General features: G+C 38.5%; 1 protein-coding gene across 2 annotated transcripts; it reads left to right on the top strand.

Annotated features, from left to right (window-relative positions):
* Positions 1-266: 266 nt before the first annotated feature.
* SIK1 (salt inducible kinase 1) lies at positions 267-16,163 on the top strand. 2 transcript variants are annotated; one of them, XM_069074828.1, is made up of 14 exons: positions 267-416; positions 1,343-1,561; positions 2,551-2,667; positions 5,920-5,983; positions 6,282-6,443; positions 6,649-6,773; positions 6,946-7,069; positions 7,999-8,222; positions 8,567-8,716; positions 9,252-9,374; positions 9,558-9,777; positions 10,806-11,081; positions 12,134-12,365; positions 13,110-16,163. In XM_069074828.1, the coding sequence occupies exons 2-14, from the start codon at positions 1,409-1,411 to the stop codon at positions 13,495-13,497; spliced, it is 2,358 nt and encodes a 785-aa protein (XP_068930929.1). In that variant the 5' UTR covers positions 267-416; positions 1,343-1,408; the 3' UTR covers positions 13,498-16,163. The 2 variants fall into 2 exon arrangements, with proteins under 2 accessions (XP_068930929.1, XP_068930930.1); XM_069074829.1 differs by lacking the exon at positions 267-416 and adding an exon at positions 444-640.
* Positions 16,164-23,530: the final 7,367 nt, after the last annotated feature.

Raw genomic sequence — 23,530 nt, 5'->3', positions numbered from 1 at the left:
GCCCGCACGTCAGGATCCGTCCGCACGGTAGACCCAGCCGCCCCATGCTCGGCGATCTCCAGCGCGGACCCGCTGAAACCCTCGTCCTCGGCGCCATCCGCTGCCACGCTTCGCTCGGCTCGCCGGGCCCTGCCCCCCGCCCCCCGCGCCCGAGACCCTGGGCTCGTGCACGGAGGCGTCGCCACTGTCCGCGCTCCGCCGCGGCCTCGCCGGATTCGGGCCGGCCGGCCGCTTGCCCGCGCCGCCTTCCTCACGCGTTCCCCCGCAGCAACCTGGAGGTGTGCCCTTCCCGGCGGCCTCGCCCCCCTCAGTTCCCCCCGGGACAGCGGGGTGGGCTTGCTGCACTCTCTCCCCTTCCTGTGCTGGGGGCCGCCAGCACACGGGAGACCCTGGAGGAAGAGGAGGAGGGGGCCAAGGTGAGCCGGGTCAGGGTGCGCCTGGGATGGGGCTGCCCAACCGGGCGGGGGGAGAGGCCGGCGCGAGGGTCTTGGTGGACCCCCTTCCCAAACCCCCGGGCACCTTTCGGGGCCAGCCCCAGCCTGCCGCGGGGGCAGCAGGGGGCAGGAAGCTTCCCTCGGAGCTGTTCAAGTTTGTGCATCGTCTCTGGGGTGCCCCAGAACTGTGTGGGACGGATGCAGAGGTGGGAATTCCTTTTGTTTCTGTGAGTAAAGGTTCGGTGCTTCCCTTCCCCAGATGTGTGAGAGAGAGATGGGTCCCCATGACTTAGTGTTAACTCCTGTCTGAATGCCTGCAGGCACAACTCCGCGTGCACGTATTCTAACTCGTGCATTTCGTGTCCAAGACACCCAAGATCGATTAGGCTGCAGTTTGATGACTGAATTGGGTGGGGTGCGGTGGGACGGGCTGGGGGGGACTGAGTGCAGGGTTTTTGGCCCTGGGTGACTTTAGGCTTTCAGGAATGTGGAAGTGCCGGTTAAAGATTGGGATTACTCTTCGTTGTTCTGTGTGGGGCTGACCGAGCATCTTCACTTCTTCTGAGATACGGAGGGCTTGGGAGAGAGGATGTTGATTTCAAACATTGAAATGTTCCTAGAGTTATTTTTTAAAGTAAAGCAACAGAGTTTGAAACATTGCATTTCTCTGTGATGAACACAAACCTTAGATGATGCTGTCATTTGGGAATAGATTCATGTCTTTTGTTAAAGGAATCTGGGAATTTATCTGTGAATTTATTAACTGTGTTATGAAAAGAAAACATTTTAAACCCAGGTTCTGAAGCTTAATATGTGGGTAAATTGGGAGACCACGATAACAGAGTTGGAATTTCATTGATACATATGTTCAGGGATCCACCGCTTATCTCATCTTTTTCTTCATGTAGGTGCAGGTCATAACAGAAGAAAATTTTATGAAGGTTCTCTAAATATTCCTATTCACAGTCGAAGCCATGGTGATCATGTCAGAATTTACCTCAGTCCCCAATTCAAGTCAGACACAGCAAAGGCCCCTCAGGGTTGGATTTTATGATATTGAAAGAACCTTGGGAAAAGGAAATTTTGCTGTAGTAAAACTAGCCAGGCACAGAGTCACCAAAACCCAGGTAGGTTTGAAATTTGTGCTGTGGTTTCATATGTACTAAGACATTTAATCTCCTCTTTCCAAGAAATTCTTCCTTTCAAAATAGTCAAGGGCCCAAGGAAAAGACTTTCTTATGTTCTTCACAGTAATCTGTGTGTGGTAGGTGTTCTAAATATTATCATCATTTTACTGACAAGAAAACTGAGGTCAAGTAACCAGGATCATATAACTAATACTTACCCTTTTTTGGGGGGGGGAGCCACAAATTGTATCATGGATGCAATGTTAAGTATCTGAAAATTTCTTTCAAGTGTACCAGTTAGCACTTTGGGGCAAGTCATTTACTTTGGCTTGTTTAAATTCTTTAGAGATATTTTCTCTGTCAGTCAGTGAACAAGAATTTAAGCGCTTTTTATATGATAGGCTCTGTGCTGGGGATACGAAGAATAGTTAAAAAACAAACAAACCATGCTGTCCCTGCTCTAAAGGAACTAGAGAGACAACATGCAAACAATTATGTATGAACAGTATATAATAGAGGGAAGGCATTAAAGGGAGTTTGGGAAAGGCTTCTTTTAAAAGATGGAATTTTAGCTGGGACTCCAAGGAAGCCAGGGAAGCTGAGGAGGGAGAGAATTCCAGGCATGAGGGACAATCAGTGACAATGCCAGGAGACTAGATAAGGTATATCATATGGGAGGAACATCAAGGAGACCAGCTGTCACTGACTTGAAAAGTTTGTAGTGGGGAATAAGGTGTCAGAAGAAAGGAAAGGCAGGAGGGGGCCAGATTTAAATGAGTATAACTGTTAGACAGAAGACTTTATACCTGTGACATTTTAAAGCACTTACAAAATTATTTTCTATTTCTTCTTGCTTAACCGTGAATTACTCAGCATAGTATTGATTTAGAAGTCAACTCACAAAAACTGAATTATGTAAATTGTGCAGTAGTCCATCAAGGATTTTATGTGCCAAGTAATATTTTTTTCCTCTTTTCCCAAATCTACAGGTTGCAATAAAAATTATAGATAAAGCAAGATTGGATCCAAGCAACTTGGAGAAAATTTATCGTGAAGTTCAGATAATGAAACTTTTAAACCATCCTCATATTATTAAACTTTATCAGGTGAGAAATTAGTTTGAAAAACATATACATAGTAAATGTAATTGCACATTAAGGTTTTAGTTGCCAATGATCTTATCTTGCAAAGAGTTCTTAAATCCCTTGAAGCAGAGGTTTCAAACCAGGGGGACCACAACACTATGAGAAATGTTTAACAAAATAAATAAAAAATACAATAAGACATAGATAATATTACATTTTTAAACTAAGTCAACATGCAGCCATAGGGATTCTTATGTATAGAATAATGGCCCCCTTTCTTTGACACCACTGCCTTAAAGGAAAGCAATGTTTGTCAGCTATTTGTTTATGCTGTTCTTAGTGATAATAAGGAGGTATGTCATTTTGAACTGAGTACAAGTAGTCTTAATATTTCTCTGCAGAATTATGCAGCTATTTATGACCTAGATGCATGACAATTTATGATCTAGACTAAAATCTATTTGTCCTCCTAAGATATAGCTATTCCACACTTGTATCAAAGGACAGATTTACCCACCATTTCATGCTTCCAATGTGATATTAGAAAACTACTTTACTTTATAAGACTAAAACATAGGCAGGAATCCTCAGGTTATTTGTTAAACGTAGGCCTTAAAAATGCCAAGTTTTCCTAGCTAAGTCCAGCTTTCTAGCCACTAAGCTACACTAATTCTTTAGTGCATGTAGAAAGGCAAATTTGAATATCCTATATAGATGAATACATGTATCACGGACATTCAGAATGAAACTAGAAGCTTATCTTTGTAAATTATGGTGAATTTTCTGCTCTAATACTGAAAACAAATGCATTTTAATTTACCTTTCTGTAGATACTATGCAAACATTTGTCTTACCCTTTTAAGAATATTCCTATATGATAATTGAAAATATTTTAACCAAGAGCAGTGAATTTTTAATTATATCCAGTGTAAGAATGTTTCACATTTTTATGTCCTAATCTGTTGTTTCATTTTATTCATTTTTTGGTTGAAATGAGACCTAAATGGTAACTCAGAATAATAAATATTCATTAGAAAAGAAAATCAATTTCTAATTGTCCTGGCAATAATGTTTTTTTTTAATCATATAAATCCTTGGTCAGCAAGAGATTCTTTATATTTGATTTAATTTGTGTGTTTCTCTTAACCGTCTTATATAATACCATGTAGACTGAAGAAAATGAGAAAGCAGTGTTTGTTTATTTGTATAGGATATTCATATCTTCCTACAGATAATAGCATAACCACCTTAGGAATAACTGAGGAGCAAATGGATTAAAAAACATAATAGCACTTAAACTTTTTTTTAAAGGAATATACTTGTGTGTGCAGTATACTTTTATAACACCTGTGGAAAATGTTCAGGCTAATTTTTAAAAAAAATTAATAGCAGTAGTAGAACATTAATAAGACTACTGTAAACTTTAAAAAGAGTAGCCTTCCTAAATTCATGAAGTTGCTCTTGGTATTTCTGTTGTAACAGAAGTTGATTAAATTTGTGTTACTAATATTTCCAGGATGCCCTATAACTTACATTGTCCCAGTTGTTGGGCCGTAATATTTGTAAACATTGGATTGGAAAGAAGATAGAAATTATATTTATACTTTGACTTAATTTTTCCTCTGCCCCTTTATCCAAGTTTATTGTGTTGAACTAAGTGCATTTAATACAATGAATAGTCTAGATGATAGATTTTTCTACAGTGACTTTTCTTTGCTTGTTCTTAATGATGTTCTCTCTACCTGTTGGTTCAGAAATTGGAAATAGAGCTCCATGACATAACAGTGACTTTTTGTTGTTGTTGTTATTCTGATTTCAACACCAGCTGGCACTTTTCCCAGAACATTTCAGAAATGCCTCACTCTTTCCCTTTAGTATTCTTGAAATTGATGTATTTTTTCTCTTATTCCTTATTTACTTTACTTTTGCCCTCTCCTTAAATTAATAAACTGGGAAAACAAAAGCATCATTTCCTTAATCCTTTTTAATACACGTAGATTTTGGGGGGTACCGTTCACTTCTTAAGATTTTCCTTTCTTTACATTTACTACCTTGTGCATAAGGATTATTTTCTCACTAGATTTTTTTGAAGCAAGATCTTCATTGCTGCTCTTTTTTTTTTTTTTTGGTAAAACAAAATTTTCATTCTTTTTTTCCTTCTCCTTTTCCCCAGGAGTAGCAGTTGTATGTGTTTGTTTTATTTTTTTTCAAAGTCACCATTTTTTATTCTTTTTTTAAAGCTTATTTCGTAATCACATCTCCTGGCATAAAGATGCCTCTAAATTTTTTAAAAGGAAAAATCCAATTCCAGATCAATAAATGGAGACTTAGATGTATTATTGACATTTGCTATTGCCATTGACGCACATTGAACAGTACACTTGCACAAACGGTAAACTGTTGTTGGCAAAGACTTAGTTTATTATGTCAGCAAAGCAAATGGGAATGGAGTATTTGATAGCCATTATTTAGTTTGTTTAGGCTGTAAATATCAACCTAGATGATCTCCTGTTACCTCCTAGGTTTCTGTGGTAGGAGTAATATCCTAACCCCTATCCCTAGTAAGTTAGGCTAGTTTTTCCTTAAAAGATTTTGAAACCATTCTTAAGACTTGGTTGGCTCAGGTCAATAAAGACTCAGGCTGTTGTCTTCACTCCTTGGTTGCTGGAGTATAGGCAACTGAAAGTGGAAACAGCCATGAATAGCACCAGGCCGACTGTTAGAAAACTAGACAACTCAGGCAGGGAAGTTTCAGTCAGCTGAATCAACCTGAGGTGCCCTCATATCTCCTTCTATTAACTGTTGCATGACCTACAGGTGTCTCATTTGTTCCATTATTGTACCTAACCTACTGGACTGGCCTGAGTCAGGCCCAGCTCATAACAGCTTCAGCTTCACAAAAGAAAGTTCATGAATTGCAACAACGTGTACTTTGACTGGCCAAAATTAATGTGTGATTCTGTGCAGAATACATGACATCTTCTAGAAAATTTATAAAATGACTGAAACAAACTTAAATTTAGACCTATTTTCTAGAAAATTTAAGGGTTAAAGTAACTCAGTATATAGGTAAACTTTAGTTCGTGGTTAAAAAAAAGAAAGATAATATATAGCAACAAACATCTTTCTATTGATAAAGATCTCCTAATCATGGACCCACTTCTGTTGTTTTTGTATAATATGATTAAATATGCTTTTTCTTCAGAAATGAATTCATTGTAGATTGTGCTATTACAAGTGTTGCTAACTGATCTCTTGTTTTGTATTTCTCAGGTTATGGAAACAAAAGATATGCTTTACATTGTGACTGAATTTGCAAAAAATGGAGAAATGTTTGGTGAGTTTCATTTTCTGGAAATTCTAACTCACACAGAAAAAACTTTTGTAGGAGAAAGGGAGGGGGATGAGACTGGCCAGTGAGACTTCCATCTTGAGCATATATAATGTTCTGCTTGCTACATGTCCATAGGATTGGGACTCCCATTGACCATTGACTACCATTACACATAGTTAAATAAGATTTTCAGTATTAAGAGATGTCAGATTTGTGTGAGTACTTCTTACGAACCAAGTCATTACTAAGAATTCCAAGAAATTTACATCTGTAAAATTTAATGTTGTTTATTGATCCCTAGATTATTTAACCTCCAATGGGCATTTGAGTGAAAATGAAGCAAGGAAGAAATTCTGGCAGATTCTTTCGGCAGTAGAATACTGCCATAGCCATCATATAGTTCATAGGGATCTCAAAACAGAAAACCTCCTTTTAGATGCCAGTATGAATATCAAGCTAGCAGGTAAGAGTTAAATGCTTTTTAATATTATAAAAACTTGGATAAATAGCATGTATAGTTGTAAAAATGTGATAACAAATGATAACATTGTAATATAATTTATATGATACTTGTTCTTAAGCACTGTGGGTGGTTTTCCTAAAAATGTATATCCTCTGACATTTCAGTCTTAAAGTTATTCCTATTTTTTTCTCTCTTTTTCTCACAGATTTTGGATTTGGAAATTTTTATAAGTCAGGAGAGCCCTTATCTACATGGTGTGGAAGTCCTCCATATGCTGCCCCAGAAGTTTTTGAAGGGAGAGAGTATGAAGGACCCCACCTTGACATTTGGGTAAGTGTGTGTGTGTATGCATGCATGTGTGCATGTCTATGTGTGTGCACATGTACGTGCGCACACGTGTGTTATGTATATTATGTAATCAAGTATTGCCATACTGTTAGATCCTGTGCATAGTGTGACATTGACTGATCAGAGTGTTGTATTGTTACTTTTTTGTTAACAGAGCCTTGGTGTTGTGTTATATGTCCTTGTTTGTGGCTCTCTCCCTTTTGATGGGCCCAATTTACCAACTTTAAGACAAAGAGTGTTGGAGGGCCGATTCCGTATTCCTTTCTACATGTCCCAAGGTATGTAAGATCTTTAAAGATCTAGGAACTCTTTGATATCTTGTGATAGTTAATTATTTTGGAGGTGAAATTTATTCCCTGAAATACCTGCTTGGTTGTTTTTTTTGATCTGTATTTGAGTCCATGAAACCATGTATCTGTATATAGGGAATGTTTATGCTTACTAGAAAACAGCAAGGGCAGGTAAAACTCAAAAAGTATTTTTTTAGTGTCCATTCTTATAAGATATTTCCTTGGGCATTGTGAATCTCTTAAACAGAAAACTAGCCTTTTTGAGGGGTGGGAAATGGAAAGGGCATTGCTTATCTGTAAAGTGAAGGTGTTGAACTAAATCATAAAATTTATAGATTCAGAGCTGGAAGGGACATTGAAATTCGTTTAGCTCAATTTTCTCATTTTATAATCTCTATAGACCTCTATAGTCTAACTTAAATACCAGGAATTAGGAATTCATAATAAAATCTGATCTGACATTTTACAGATTCAAGTTTCTTTAAAAACTTTTTTTTTAAATTTCCAACGGTTGCCTGTAATATGGAGTCAAAGATTGTTAAGGGGCATAGTCCTCTCTTCAAAAGCATGACATGTTTGATGGGGCAAGTGGACTAGGGTATTGGTAAAGGCTGAGTGTGCTGACTGAAAAAGCAAAACTTGAGAATATGTAAACATGGTTTTATAATCCATTCGAGTGCTTAGAATCCATTATACAGGTAGATTCTTGCCTATAAGTGCTGGCCTGAGATAGCAAAATGAGATTTTCTTTCTGTCTGGTGAGAGTTTAAAGGGCTTCTAGACTGCTAAACTGATCCCTCTGTTTAATAGTTGTTCTTTGTGTGAGTATGCCCCTTATAGTGACATGAATCAGTTATTGGTTGATATGACTCTTTTTATTACAATTTGCCCGTCTTTTCTCTTTTTTCCAATATCAGACTGTGAAACATTAATCCGCCGTATGCTGGTGGTGGACCCTACCAAACGAATAACCATTGCCCAGATAAAGTACCACAAGTGGATGCAAGCAGACCCCTCCTTTCAGCAGAATCCACCTCTGTCCTTTTCCATTCAGAACTACAGCTCTAACCTGGGCGACTACAATGAACAGGTGTTAGGGATTATGCAGACGCTTGGTATCAACAGGCAGAGAACAGTGGAGGTGAGCTTCCTCTCCTGGCCTACTTTAGTTCCAGCACTCTTTTCATGCTCGACTAGTGACTAATTAAATGTACACAACACATTCTTTTTGAGTGAGCCAGCATTATCAGGAAAAACAAGTTAAAATGCTAAGTATGCTCATTTAAGGGTAAGCTAGTACACTATTCTAAAACATATTCTCAGTTACTAGGAATAACCCCAATGAATAGTCTCAAAAGGAAAGTTCAGCTGACTTGATTAAGAAATATGAGTCACATTTCTCCTCAGTTTTTGCAAACTTGTTATTTTTTTTTTCTTCCAGCACTGATGTAGCTATATCATAAGTTCCTCTATTCTTTCTTCTAGTCATTGCAAAATAGTAGCTATAACCACTTTGCTGCTATCTATTACCTCCTCTTGGAGCGGCTCAAGGAATATCGGAACACTCAGCCATCTAACTGCTCACGACTTGGAAGGTTACAAAGGTCTAGGAGCTCTGACTTCAGCAATTTTGAGGTGAGAATGCAGAAAACTTTTTTTTTAATGTTTTCTCCTCCCCCGTTATTCTTTTCGTCTTTACTCATATAATCATTCGAACCAAAGGCTGTAGAACTTTTGATCTAGACCATAAACCCAGATGATCAGTTAAGACGCAATATATTTTGTTAAGGGGAAGACTTAATCTTTTTCCTTCTGCTTAGTGGTTGTATAGCATTCTCCTCTTCATCATTGCTGTCCTAATATAATTTTAGTTCTCTGCCCGGGATGGCTCTCAGCATGACAAAAGTTGTGAGCTTAAGTTCTCCCCAAGATATGCCACTCTAGATTTCTCCTAATTCACAGGATCTCTACCCTGTTAGTTTGTTTGGAATCATTATCAAATTGGCCAGTTCTTCTTAGACTCCCCACTTGTCAGGTAGAATTTAAGTCTATTCGAGTTATAATAATAAATGTTGGTGGGAAAGATCATCATTTGTTTGTTTCTCTAACTGGTGCTCATTGTTCTATCTGAGTCCTTTCCTAATAGTTTCCTTTTGTGTCTGGCCTGTAGAAGCCTCAAGAATGCCTCACTGGTGATGCTTTCAGATCATCTTTGCTGTACCAGCAGCCTCAAAACTTGACTCAGTCAATGTTACAGGAAGAAATGGATTTTGATTTGAACAATACACTACAAGTGAGTTCTCAGAAGTCATGTTCCTGTGAGGCAGCTTGTTCTTTTGTTGTTGTTGTCACCTAAAGGGCTTAAAAACTATAAATGTGTTTAAAAAAAGATAATTATGTCCTTTTGTTAATTCTGGTGACTAATACTTTATATGACTTGGCTTTGAATGGCTTTTGTGTATTTAATTTTTTGCAGCCACTGTTCTCCATGGAGCCCAGCTTCAATGGTCTGTTCCAAAACTGCTCCATCTTTCCCAACAGCCTGCTGGAAACCACCATTAGTGAGGAGGTTAGACAGGATAAAGACTTTGAAGAGGAAATGAAGACTCAGAACCCCCTTCACCTCCCTAGCAACACCAGCAGGAGACATACCCTTGCTGAGGTCACCTCTCATTTCTACCAGTACACCCCTCCATGTGAGTCAGCCTAGAGGCAAAAAAGGCCCTTCTTTTTACTTTAGAAAGAGGAATATTAGAAATTAAAGAGGGTCCCAGATGACTGAAGTAATTTTTTTTACATTATTGGTAGAGAAAATAAAAGAGAACTTCATTTTTTTTTCAAATTTAACCTTTCATTTGGTTTTAGTGTGTGACTTTTTTTTAAAGTCCACTAAGGGGACAGAAGAGGGAAAGCATATGAATCACATTATTTTGTAGCTTGTAATATCATGAAATTGACCCATCCTTTATTAGACATTTTTTTTCTGTATATGTTTTTGGGGTAGTATTATGGAAATGCACCAATCTCTGACACAAGGGATAGAGCACTAAGTCTAGAGTCAGGAAGACCTGAGTTCAGATTTGATTTCAGACTCTCTATGTGATGATTGCCTTGATTTCCTCAATTGTAAAATAATAACACCTACTTCACAGAATCACTATGAGGATCAAATGAGATAGTACTTGTAAAAGTGCTTAGCACAGTGCCTGGCACATAGTAAATGCTATATAAATACTTGTTCCCTTACCTTTCTGCATCTCACTCTCCACTCTGTACGTCATGAATTTGCTGTCATGGTTTCTCACCCTAGTCAGTAGATTCAGGAAAGATGTCTTGGCCTTGGGGTGACCAGAAGAGACTGAGAATAGTCTTTATGGTATAGATTAAAAACATCTGATAGGGACATCCATGGCTCTGGCTTAGTAAGAAAAAAGCTGGAGATGTCAGCACTTTGGAGTACTTTTGTATAAAAGACAGGAAATCTTTGAAGGTTACTTGTTCATGTTCTATAGCCATGAAACATTTTTTCTTATTCTCAGTATCTTTTTTCCTCACTCCTACTCTCCAGAAAATCAAATAGAATATAGTTTTGCAGTTGACAGCATAGGAATTGTCCTTTTTGTATTACCAAGTAGACTTAAGTCCTCAGAGTATATTGAATGCTATTTTGAAAGCTTCAACCAACTCAACATATCCTTTATAGTGTTCTTTCCTTGTCCTCTAGGTATAATCATTTCTTCTTGTGCTAGCACAGCAGAAGGAACCAACTCAGATAGTTGCCTCACCTCTTCTTCCATCGATGAGTCAGGAGGCCTGAGTAGCTGCATCAATGACCAGGTCCTGATGGCTAACTCTGCCACTGTCAAAACGACCTCTCCTTTCCTTGTGGCACAGTCTGATACCCCAGGCCTGAAGATAGAGGGATGTCTAGGAGGAACTACTCTGTTACCCATCAGTTTTCAAGAAGGAAGGAGAGCTTCAGATACCTCACTCACTCAAGGTAAGCTCTCCCAAATGATAAGTGAAAGATTTTGAGATTTCACTGTTTGCTTAGAAAACTTGTTTATAGGGGTGACTAGGTGGCGCAGTGAGCGCCGGTCTTGGAGTCAGGAGGACCTGAGTTCAAATGCGGCCTCAGACACTTAGCACTTACTAGCCATGTGACCTTGGGCAAGTCACTTAACCCCAATTGCCCTGCCCTCCCCCTCCAAAAAGCAAAAAAAAAAAAAAAAGAAAAAAGAAAACTTGTTCATACACATTTTCTCATTCATGTATTATAATAATTCTCTAGACTGGGAACTTGAGACAAAGAAGAGCGAGATGGACTGTTGTAGGTTCTTAAAGCAGTAAGAATACTCTCAAAGGCAGTTCTAGTCATAGATCTTGGCCTCTACAGTTCCCCTCAGTTCCCATAATTCTGAAATTGAAATGTACTTAAAATAATATAGAACTCATTCCATGGCACAGTGAATGTTTACTAGAGTACCTCAATCTATTTTGATTTGCCTACTGAATAAAAAAACCCAACCCTTTGAGTGGTTAGATGTTATAACAAAACCCTGATAACCTTAAAATAAGAAATCAGGTATATATTTATTTCTTTGCTAGTTGTAGCAGACCCCTGCATTTCTAGATTCCTTTTCCTGCAGTTCTTGCATTGTTCTAAACATGTCTCTTAGGTTTCCTTGTGTATTTTCAAGTTGCTATTTCTTGTTGACATGAGTGTTCTTTTAAATGCATGTTTGGTGGTTCTTAGGTGCTTTCCAGCCTCAAGTAAAGTCAGATTTGTAGCCAGAGTCCAAATCTTTGCTAAATGTTAGATCTTTCATTAATTTGGGAAAAGGTGTGAGGACAGTGCATGTAATCAAACAATACTAATCATCAAACAATTCCTGCCCCTTCTTGATCTTTTCCCCTTAGTTTACAAACTGCCTGAAAATATCTTAAATACCAACAAAATATTGGACTTACAAGCAAAAGATAATAAAATTTCTTTGTTTCATTCTTCCCAAGCAAAATATAAAAAAATTTCTTTGTTTTATTCTTCCCTAGGCTTGAAAGCTTTTCGACAGCAGCTCCAGAAAAATACTAGGACAAAAGGGTTTCTTGGACTAAACAGAATTAATGGGCTGGCTCGACAGGTCTGTCAGGCCTCATCAGGTCGGGCAACAAGAGGATGTCTGAGCTCTCCCCAACACTTCCAACCAAACACTTGCCTATATAGTAGTGGAAGGAAAAACCGTGAAGGTGGGAACCTGCTGGAGGAGGTTCTTCACCAGCAAAGGTAAGATATCAAATTAGAGACACACTTCCTAGGTGTGAATCATATGTTGAAGTTTTTTGTAAAAAAAAAATTATCTTCTTGCTCCATTCTCTTCTGTATTCCTGTATAAAATAAATCCTATAATTCCAAAACACAACTTCCTTCCCCCAAGGGAAATGAGGTTATGATTTGGGACTATATAAAGTCTATAGAGTCTATATAAAGTTGGTAGTGTATGGATAGAGATGAACCTATAAAATGAGATGGGGGGAAAAGGCTAGTAGGAAAGAAGGAAATAAGCATTTATATAGCACCTACTGTGTGCCAGATACTGTGCTAAGCCTGTTACAGACATTCCATTTGATCCTCAAAACAACTCTTTGAGGTAGGTGCTATTATTATTCCCTTTTTATACTTGAGGAAACTGAGGCAAATAGGTCATACAGACATATTTGAACTCAAGTCTCCCTGACTCCAGGCTCATTGCTCTATCAAGTGTGCCACCAGCTGCCTAGTGGATAAAAATTACCATGTTTGGTGGCATCTCATGAGTTTCTGTAAGAGCAAAAAAATTTCAAAAGAATAAAAATGTCAAAAATAACTCGGGGTGTTAGTCAATCACAGTATTCCATGTTCTGAACTAATGAGCCACCAACTTCACAAGGATGGTTTTTTTAAAATATTTTTTAAAATTGGCAAAATGAAAACTTGTGTGTTTAAAACTATTTCCCCCCTCCCTTCTGTCTCCTTTCTACCCTTGTTTAGATTGTTGCAGTTACAGCATAGCACATCAGTCCCTCTGAGCTGTCCTCAGACTCCACAGCTGCCCTCAGCACAGTATATCATTTCTGCCTGTGATGAAAGCTACCAAACGCCCAATTCTCTTCTGACTTCAGAGCTACTAAAGGAGAATTCTGTAACGCACCCTCACCTCTTCAAAGCTAGTGTCTCACCAGTGTCTTCAGCAGCCCAGCTCCTAGATACTCACTTGTACATCAATAGTAACACATCTCCAGTTCCTACTTCTTTCTCCCAACAGCCAAATTTTGCCCTATGGTCACCAAGCTATGATCCAGCAGTTTTGCAGCAGAGTGACTGTGAAATGGAAGACCTTACCTCCACCCAGCTGAGGAAATTTGTCCTGGTTCAATGAGAGACCTCTGTTATTTAATCTTTTTTTCCCTCCCTAGGGGACTTCTATTGTGCAACTGCATGGGATGACTGATTCTTTGAAGCAATAATTTTAAAGTATGTGAAGAAGATTTCAGACTCAGCCAATAACTTTACAGAAATGATAAAAGCAATACATCATGTGTTTTCGCTTTAAATTTTTTTTCTTGCACTGAATCTATAGAAGGACTGAAAACTTTTTGAAGAAGAAATAATGCAAGGAAGAATACTTTCTGGGTTGATGGGGAAGGGAGAAAAGGTGGATAAGCTGGGGCCAAGAAAATGAGTGGTACTACACTTGTCAGACTATGCTGCTTTGCTGTTATGCAAAACTTCTGAGGCTGCTGATAGTGTCGACATAGAAGGGAGAACGCCATTCAAAGAAAAAGAACCAATTTCTCTCTTTTTCACAATATTCATTATGGGTTTGTGAAAATTATTACCTCTCAAAAGCAGTGGCATGCAACGATTGATACATTGATATAAGCATTGCCATTTGTGTGTATGTGTGTGTGTGTTTATATAGGAATATTTTTTCTTAGTTATTAACAATTTCTCACTCCCTGAAACATGTATGCTTTAGGTGAAAACTGAACCTTCTGCTTTATATTTTTAAAAGTTTTAACAGTGCAACAGCAGTTAATCTTCATAGTTACTCAAATTATTATATCCTCTAAGATCAGGATCTAAGTTGGAGGGTTTTTTTTTTCTTATTTTAGATAAGAAGGTTAATGAATTCTGCTCATAATTGGGTTTTGAAGCATTTCTTTGGAGGGAAAGTGAGTTTCATGATACTTGAGGGATAATATATAGGGTTTCTGTTTCTTTCACTTAAAAACTCATGGAGTTTATTTTTTAATATGCCTGAGAGATACTTCTTAGTGCTCTGCATTTTAGTTGTGCTGCTATTTAAATTTTTATGTATTTCATTATCAGGGTTCAAATAGAACAACTTATTTTGGGGAAAATGTGCAATAACCTGAGGTTATGATTATACTGAAAAAAAAATAAGGAAAATAGTACAAAAATCTTTTTGAAAAGGAATTCATCTTTTTCTGAACAAAACCTATCTTGAAGAGAATTCTATAAAAAAAACAGTACAACTTTAAGGTGTGTAAATCTCTTTATTTTTTTGTTCTAGGTAAATTAAATTAGGTCTTTTTGGTCAGTTTTAAAAAGCTTAAAACCCACAACAAATCCTGTATGTATATAGACAGAAAACATATATGCACTACTTATTTTTTATATTTTGTACTTCATTTTTGTGTTGTTGGTCTGTTTCCTTTCCTGATAACGTAAACACAGCTAATGTTAGCACCAGTTCATTTTTAAAGAGAGACATCAAGGGCAGCCCTCATAGTGTTAAGAGACAGAAAGATGGCGACTAAATTTTGGTAGCAGGTAATGTGCCAGAAGTAAGCCAGGTGGCAAAAAGATTTCTTGATTTTTAGAAAGAAATTGCTGCCTACATCTCATTGCTTTAAGTTTCCACCTCTTTTTCTCAACACAGGGTGTCCCTGTAATTTTGGCTATTTTGCAACCTCTGGAATTAAACAAAAGTAATAAAAATGTTTAAGCCAAAGATTGATCAGATTATTTGGTAGTAAGGAAAAAAGATAGGTTTAAGAGATTGGTATCTCCGTCATTCTATAATTTACCTCTAATTAGTAGACAGTTGTGAGTATTCATGCCATTTGAGCTTGCTGCTGCTCCTCAAAGCTTCACTGTGAGGGGAAACTACTGGAGTTAACTCCTGCTGATTGACCTGGTGCCTTGCCGCAGAGAAAACACCAAAGTCTCATGCTGGGTTGTGAATCAGTCCTTAGAGTGGGACAGAAAAGAGAGAAGGCAGCCATTTCTCTTCCTTCTCCTCCCCCAGGGCAGCACCTTTGCTTGCCTTCATTTTTACAAAGGTAGCAAACCAATCTAAACAAAGTAGTGATTTACCCAGTTAAAAGTAATTTGTTCTAATGCCTAGATCAAAGGCTACAGAAATGTTTTTTGTTGTTGTTTGTTTCCTGTTCTAAGTAATGACTAGCACTTTATTTTCACGGTATTTTCTTCCCTATTGCTATAGAACCTTTTTGAAATTGTTTAGCTAATAGAAAAGTCTCTGTGAATTTTGCAGATTTTCTTGACAGTGTTCTGCAGACTGCAATGCAATAGGATATTTAAAGACACTATGTGATCTGTTTAAGATATGTATGTATATATATGGTGGGTTGTTTTGTTTTGTTTTTTACCATGACTGAATCAATTGTTTTATTTCTTAAAATGAGAAATGTATGCCAAAATAATTAGTTGATGTGTTTTTATTTAACATTGAAATAAACATTTCCCCTCTTGTGATTCTTTAGAACTTTTCTTCCTGATCTTTGTTGACTTAGAGATTATGAGAGATGAAAGGACTTCCTCATTTGGTCTAACCCATCCATTCCTGCTTATATTAGAATGTCTTACAGCTCCAATTCCACGAAAATTTTTCTTTTAAGAAGAAAAGCTATGCAATTGTTTCCTACATTTAAACTGGATGTAAATTGGAATCTATGAATAGCATTCTATATGCAGGTGTTGAAATACCCTATAGTATCAATAAATAGATTAATAAGCTGGTAATAGGATGTCAATCAATAAACATTTATTAAGTAAGATGTGTCAGTCACTGGTAAACACTGAGCATAAGAAAAAAAAAAGTCCCTAAGGGAACTTAAAATCTAATGGAGAAAACATACAAACAAATAAGTACAAATAAGCTATGTAAAGGATAAATAGGAAATAACAGAAGGTACTAGAAACAAGAGGGGTTGTGAAAGTCTGTAAAAGATGGGATTTTAGGTGAGACTTAAAAGAAGCCAGGGAAGTTAGTAGGTAGAGTTGAGGAAGGAGAGCATTCTAACCATGACCAAAGACTTTGTGACAGGGAGGAAGGTGGAAGAAAACTGGAAAGGCAGGAGGGGTCTTGGGGCTTTGAATGCCAAACAGAGGATTTTGTATTTGGTCCTGGAGGTTATTGGAGTTTATTGAGTAGGGGAGTGACATGGTTGAACCTGTGGAAAAGTCACTTTAGTGACTGAATGGAGAATGGATTGGAGTGGGGAGACACTTGAGGCAGGCAGACCTACCATCAGGATATTGCAGTAGTCCAGACATGGTAATGAAACTGCACCAGGGTAGTGGCAACATAAGAGGAGAGAAGGAAGTATATTTGAGATGTGATGCAAAAGTGAAACAGATATACCTTGGCAACAGATTGGACATGAGAGTCAAGACAGTGAAATAGGACTTCATAATGACTCCTAGATTAGTAGACTGAGGGACTGGGAAGATGGTGTTGCCCTCTACAGTAATAGGGAAGGTAGGAGGGTTTAAGGAGAAAGATAATGAGTTCTGTTTTGGACATACTGAGTTTAAGATGTCTGCTAGACAACTACTTTCAGGATGTCTGAAAGGTCGTTGGCAAGATTGGAGGTCAACAGAGAAGATGGGACAGATATGAGAATTTTGAGTTTAGAAATGGTAATTAAATCCATGGGAGCTAATGAGTTCATCAAGTGAGGTAGTGTAGAGGAAGAAGAGAAGAGCGTCCAGGACAGAGCTATGGGATACCTGTGTTGTAGGGCATGATCTAGAAGAGCATCCAGCAAAAGGAGAGAGAGAAGCAACAGTCAGATAAGTAGAAGGAGAACTAGGAGAAAATGGTGTCCCAAAAACTCAGGGAGAAGAGAGATCATGGAGAAGACAGTGTATAAACGGTGTGAGAGGCTGCAGAGAAGACAAGGAGAATGAGGACTGGGATGGGGGATGAGTCATTTAATCAATGAAAAGGATTAGTATGGGTCCATTTGACTTCTAGGTCACATGAACAAGAAGATGGTGATCTAGATTTTTTTTTCTGATTCCCACAACCTTTCAAACCTTTTCAAAATAGAAATTATGCATCACAGATAAAGTAACTTAAGTCATCTCTATGGTCTAGGACACCTAGACTCCCCCCCACCAAAAGTTAAAAACAAATACTGACCTGAAGCTCTGAAGGCCATGACCTTGAGCTCAATCTCCCCCACTACCATTAGTGAAGGTACACTAGCAGAACCAAGCACATGACAAAGGCTTACAATAAAACCTGCACCAGCCTAGGTGTAGACCTGGTCTTCCTTTCTTCCCAATACCATGGGGACCCCTAGCTCCCCAGCTCCAGGCTGTGGAAGTCTGGCCATGACAGTCAGGACTGCTGCAACTTTTCAGTGGCAAAAGCCTACTACAGGAGCCACAAGCCTATTGTTATAGCACTGCAAAGTTCTGAACTGCAGTCAACCCCGTAGAACCAGCTTGTTCCAGAGTGAACAAGGACATAGCACCAGTGCCACAAAGCTCCAAACTGCCAGTGCTGAGTTGAAGAACTAAGGAACAGATGGAGCAGGACAGGACTTGTGTATAAGGTGCTGTGTACCACTCTACTATGATTGAGGGAAAGAGTATATTACCCAGCTGGGGCCAATTTTGACCACCTAAAAGTCATTTGGGGCAGAGATCTAGACTGAGGAACTGTGAATTGCCCAATGTGGGAGGAAGCTGAGATATTTTGAAATCTAGCTCCCAAGGAAACCATGATCAGAGGGGAGGGAGTCAGAAAGTGAGCAACAGGGGAAAATGCATTGGGGTGAGGCAGAGAAACAAATGACTAATGGTTTCACGAAGAAGAAAACTCAAAGACTGAGCATAAGCAATAAGGAAAACAGCAGGAAATCTAAATCTAGTAAATGAGTTCAGACATCTATGAATAAATAGTGAAAAACAAAGAAGAATGATTTAATTCTTAATGAGACAGAGGACCCCATGGAATTTGAGGAGAACATAGAACCACTGTTCCTTAGTGATTCAAAAGAGAAATAAGAATTAGAAGAGCAGAATTTATTACCTGGGCAGCAAGAATAATAGGAAGAATAGAAAAACTGGAATCTGCAATTGCAAGCCTCACCAAAGAAACAAAAGAAGAGAATAATAGATGGATAATACATTAATATACATTATAATACCGTATACATATATACAGATAATACAATAAATATACATTAGTGAAGGACAATCTAGAAAAAGAGAAGCAAAAAAATAATATTAAAAGAAAGTGTTCTCACTGTGCAAATAAAACATACTGATATGAAGCATCGAGGCAACCTAAGCATCAAAGGTTTTCTAGAAGAATATGACAGGGCAAAAACTTTAACACTATAATGAAGGAAATTGTAGAAGAGAACTGTTCAGAACTTTTGAACATAGAAAATAAAAGAATTTTGAAAAAAAAATCCAAGGCTTCAAACTCTGAGAGTTGCAGCAGTCAAATTTAACAATTCAATTCAAGAACAAGTTTCACAAGTGATCAAGAGAAAGACCTTCAAATACAAAGGAAGAGAAATTTGAATAACAAAGAGAAGAGAGAATCAGGTATGAGAGGAAGAAAGGATGCTGACAGGAGCCATAGACAACAAACCATTATCAGTAATAAACTTTTATGCTCCAAATGCCTTAGCATCCAAATTCATAAAGGAAACATTATCTGAGCTACTAGGTGATATAGACAGTAATACAACAGTGACAATAGACGTCAATAGTCCTCTCTGCGTTTTGGTTAAATCTAATAGAAAGATCAACAAAAGGGAAAACATGGAACTGAACAAATTTCTGGAGAAAGTAGAGTTAAAAGACAAGGCATCTAAATGGTAGAGCCAAATACATATATTTGTGTGTGTTTGTGTGTTTCAGCACCATATAGAACTTTTGCAAAAATTGACCACATAACTAGGGCAGAAAGATATTGCAAACAAATGTAGAGAGGTAGAAATAATACATTCTTTGTAGATGATAACACAATAAAAAGTCATTGGTTCAAGGACCACAAACAAGAAATATAGACCCAAGTGGAGACTTAACAATGAAATCCTAAATAATGAATGGGTCAAAGAACAAATCATAGAAATAATAACTATGTAAAAGAAAACTATAATGATGAAACAACACACCAAAATTTCTGCAATATAGCTAAATCAGTCCTTGGGGGAAAAAATAGGCTTACAAACATAGCATTAACAAAATAGGAAAAGACGGGATAAATAAACTGAAAATGCATTTTTTAAAATGAGAAAACCAACAAATAAACCCTAAAATAAGTACAACAGAATAAATATTAAAAATTAGAGGGGAAGTAGATAAATGGAAAACACCCTGTATCAGCAATGCCATATTCACAATGCCTATAGAGATTACAAATATGCTGATATAATTATCCATTACAAAATACGTCATGTTTGCCATATGAGGAAATAAACTAGAAAATTTATTAAGATACCAAAAGACTGAGTCCCAAAACCAGAAAGTGAAAGCCATCAGAGTAGTTATGATATTGGCACAGGTAGATAAAGTAGAAAGCACCCACATTTTCAAGCCTTTAAAACAGAACAGGCTACCTCAGGCAAAGGTCCTCCTCTCCCCACACACAGCAACCACCCAGCGTCCTGGAAGCGCGCTCCCAGCAGCTCCGGCCCCTGGCAGTCCTCAGCAGGAGTCCTTAGCAGAAAGTTCTTAGCAGTCCTAACTCAAAAAGGGCTTCGCGCTGCCACTGCCTCTGCTGCTGCCGCCGTCACCACCACCGCCAGCCAACGCAGGAACGCTAGCTTGGCTTCCGCTTCCTCTTGCTCCGCCCCTTCCTGCTACATCAGCAAGTCCAACGGGGCATGGAAGATCTTTAAATCCCATAACCCTTACATTCGGCCCCAAGATCTTTCATGTCCCTTACTTGACAAAAATACAGTAGGAATAACTGGTGTCAACAAAATTTCACAACAATATAACAAGAATAGCACACAATAAACACAGAAAACCATATTTTAGGGTGGCGCTTGAGCACAAGCTCCCCATCATTCCCCCCACCCCGAACAAATGGGGCCCCAAAATCTTGTGGTAAGGGGTGAAGATCTCTTCTTCTATGGCTACTTGCTGCTGAAATCGGATGTAGAGCTGTCCCTGTCCTAAGGGGTCCCATTTGAGAGGTCAGTTCTTAATATGCTTGATGCCAGGTCCAAGGGTGACACATCACAGTTGCAGACAGGGGGTGACATCCAGCTTAAGCTATCAGGCATCTACAGATGGAGGGTACCAAGCCTGTGGAAACAAATCTAACAAACAAGGTGAACAAATAAAAAATCAAGAAAAAGCAAAGAGACAATAACCAGACTATCGTAGCCTCACTCACGGTAGAATAAATGAGTTAAGGGTACAATTTTGTAATCATCTTCTCCAGAATAAACAATAGTTACAGTGTTATCCCTCCCATATGCTATAATCTCTGCAGCCTTTGGAAGATCATCTGGCTTCCATTTTACCCATACTTTAGCTCCTGATTTTATTCTATCAGTAGAACCAAATCCTTCAGTTCCTGTGACAGTTATTTTGGAAGGAGGGTCAGTTTTTACAAGGGGCATTGTTTTACAAGGAACAATAATCACTTGAACTATCCTATCATTCTTGTGAATCTGTATGGGCCTTTCACTTAAATTCTGGAATGTTACAACAATTTCTCCTTGATAATTAGAATCTATTACTCCAGCCAATACATGTATTCCTTGAGCTGCTAATCCTGATTTGGGTAAAATCTGTCCAAAGTGATTTTTAGGGATTCTTATGCATATCCTAGTGGAGATTTTTCTTATTTCTTTTCTGTCCAACCAAAAGTCCTCTAAACAATGTAAATCATACCCCATTGAACCAGGTGGTCCTGGGTACGGTGCTGGGACATCTGGCCTCAAGGTCCAATACTCAATATTTGGGATCTTGTGTGTTTGTTGTTTTCTAATTTGCAGATTGGGGGTCATCATTCTGGCTAGAGGTGTACTTCCTCCCAATGGTCTATTATTCAAATTACGCAAAGCCATGAACAAATTATCCTTCCAATGTTGATATGAATTATTGGAACTTAACTTCCTCAATTGTCCTTTCAGTACTCCATTCATTCTTTCAATCAACCCAGATGCTTCTGGATAATATGGAATATGATATATCCATTCTATATTGTTTAGTATACAATACTTCTTCATTTCATTGCCTTTGAAATGTGACCCGTTGTCACTTTGAATCTGCATTGGGGTTCCATAATATAGGCTTATGAGATCTAGAGTTTTACAAGTGTTTTTCTGGGTTGCATTCTTATAAGGACAAGCTACTAGTACACCTGAATAGGTATCAACACAAGTACATATAAATCTGCATCCTTTATCCAGTGGTAGTGGACCAATATAATCTATTTGCCAGATTTGGGCTGGGACTTTTCCTCTTGCTATCTCTCCAGTTACTACCCGAGGAACAGTTTGCTCCTTTTCCAATTGACATATATGACATTCTTCTGCTATCTGTTTTAACAGTGAATGAGAGATACTAATACCTCGATCTTGTGCCCACTGCTGTGTGGCCTGGACCCCCAAATGGCCTGCTGTTTGGTGGACCCATTTTGCTAATACCGGATCATCAGTTGTTGTCAAAGTAGGGACAATATGTTCAGTAGCAATCTTTGCCAGTCGATCAGCATGAGCATTGTACTCACGTTCTGGTGTGGTGGGGGCCACGTGAGCATCTACATGAAAAACTGACAAGTCAGTGACCAAAGACATGTTCCAGATATCTTCCCATAATTCTTTGCTCCAGACTTGTTTGCCATGAATTTCCCAATTTTCATTTTTCCACATGGGCATCCATGTAGCTAACCCATTAGCTACCGCCCATGAATCAGTGAATATATGACACTGTCCTCCTTGTTCTATTTTGATGGCTTGATATACTGCCATAAGTTCAGCATATTGGCTACTTGCACCTATCCCAGTACTTTCCAAAGTCCTTCTAGTACATGGGTTATAGGCCACTGCTTTTCAATGTCTTTTTTGCCCCAAATATTTTGCTGTCCCATCAGTAAACCATGCATGTCTCTTTTGTTCCTCAGTTAATACATCATATCCCTCATTCCACTTTACAGTGGACTTTACCAACTGTTGCTTTGGCTCAGGGGGTGTGTCATTCCTCTCAATTTCTATGTTTGCTACAGATTCATGTAGAGCAGAGACTCCGCTTTTGCCTGTTTTCGCTCTATTTTGAATATACCACTTCCATTTGATTATACTAGCCTCTTGGGCATGTCCAATTCTGTGAGAAGCTGGGGTACTCATTACCCAGGTCATAATTGGGATTCCAGGTCTTAATATCACTTCATGGCCCAGAGTCAGTTGTTCAGTCTCCACCAAAGCCCAATATGCAGCTAACAACTGCTTTTCAAAAGGTGTATACTGGACTCCAGATGAAGGGAGTTTCCTACACCAAAATCCCAAAGGTACATTTCGGCTTTGTTGTTTTTGCCATAAGCTCTAGTTTGCATAATCATCTTGTACAGTCACTTGCAATTCTACTGGACCATTTTGCATGGGCCACAAATCTAGGGCCAATTGTATGGCAGCCTTGGCTTCTTCAAAAGCTTTACTCTGCTCAAGTCCCCAATCGAATTCATATTTCTTCCGTGTGACTCTATATAAAGGTTTTAAAATCTGTCCCAAATGTGGAATGTGGTGCCTCCAGTATCCAAACAATCCTATGAACTTTTGGGCCTCCTTCTTATTGGTAGGGGTAGGAAAATCCTGAATCTTTTGTCGGGCTTGAGGAAGAATCTCCCTTAGCCCCTTGTTCCATTGTATACCCAAAAATTTCACATTTTGAGCTGGTCCTTGAACCTTTGCAGGGTTAATTTCCCACCCTTTACTTTTCATATGCTCAATTAGAAGGGTCAAACTCCCTTCCACTACTTTCGCATCTTTTCCCTGTATCATGATGTCATCAATGTAGTGGGTAAGCTGTACACCAGGTAGCTTTAATTCATCCAACTGTTCAGCCACAATCCTGTGACAAATAGTGGGGCTATGTATGTACCCTTGTGGTAAGCGGGTGAAAGTATATTGTCTACCCTGCCAAGTGAAAGCGAAGTGGTC

This window comes from Petaurus breviceps, unplaced genomic scaffold, assembly GCF_028583685.1.
Source record: "Petaurus breviceps papuanus isolate PSGF00001 unplaced genomic scaffold, PetGlider_PUasm1.0 90897, whole genome shotgun sequence".
NCBI classification, from domain to species: domain Eukaryota; kingdom Metazoa; phylum Chordata; class Mammalia; order Diprotodontia; family Petauridae; genus Petaurus; species Petaurus breviceps.
This window is presented reverse-complemented; position numbering and strand designations above follow the sequence as displayed.

Bases quoted from the DNA above. Each gene is read 5' to 3' on its own strand.
- SIK1 (XM_069074828.1), top strand. From the start codon at position 1,409: ATGGTGATCATGTCAGAATTTACCTCAGTCCCCAATTCAAGTCAGACA. The intron at 8,223-8,566 runs GTGAGCTTCCTC...TCTTTCTTCTAG, and splicing joins ACAGGCAGAGAACAGTGGAG to TCATTGCAAAATAGTAGCTA. The intron at 8,717-9,251 runs GTGAGAATGCAG...TCTGGCCTGTAG, and splicing joins CTGACTTCAGCAATTTTGAG to AAGCCTCAAGAATGCCTCAC.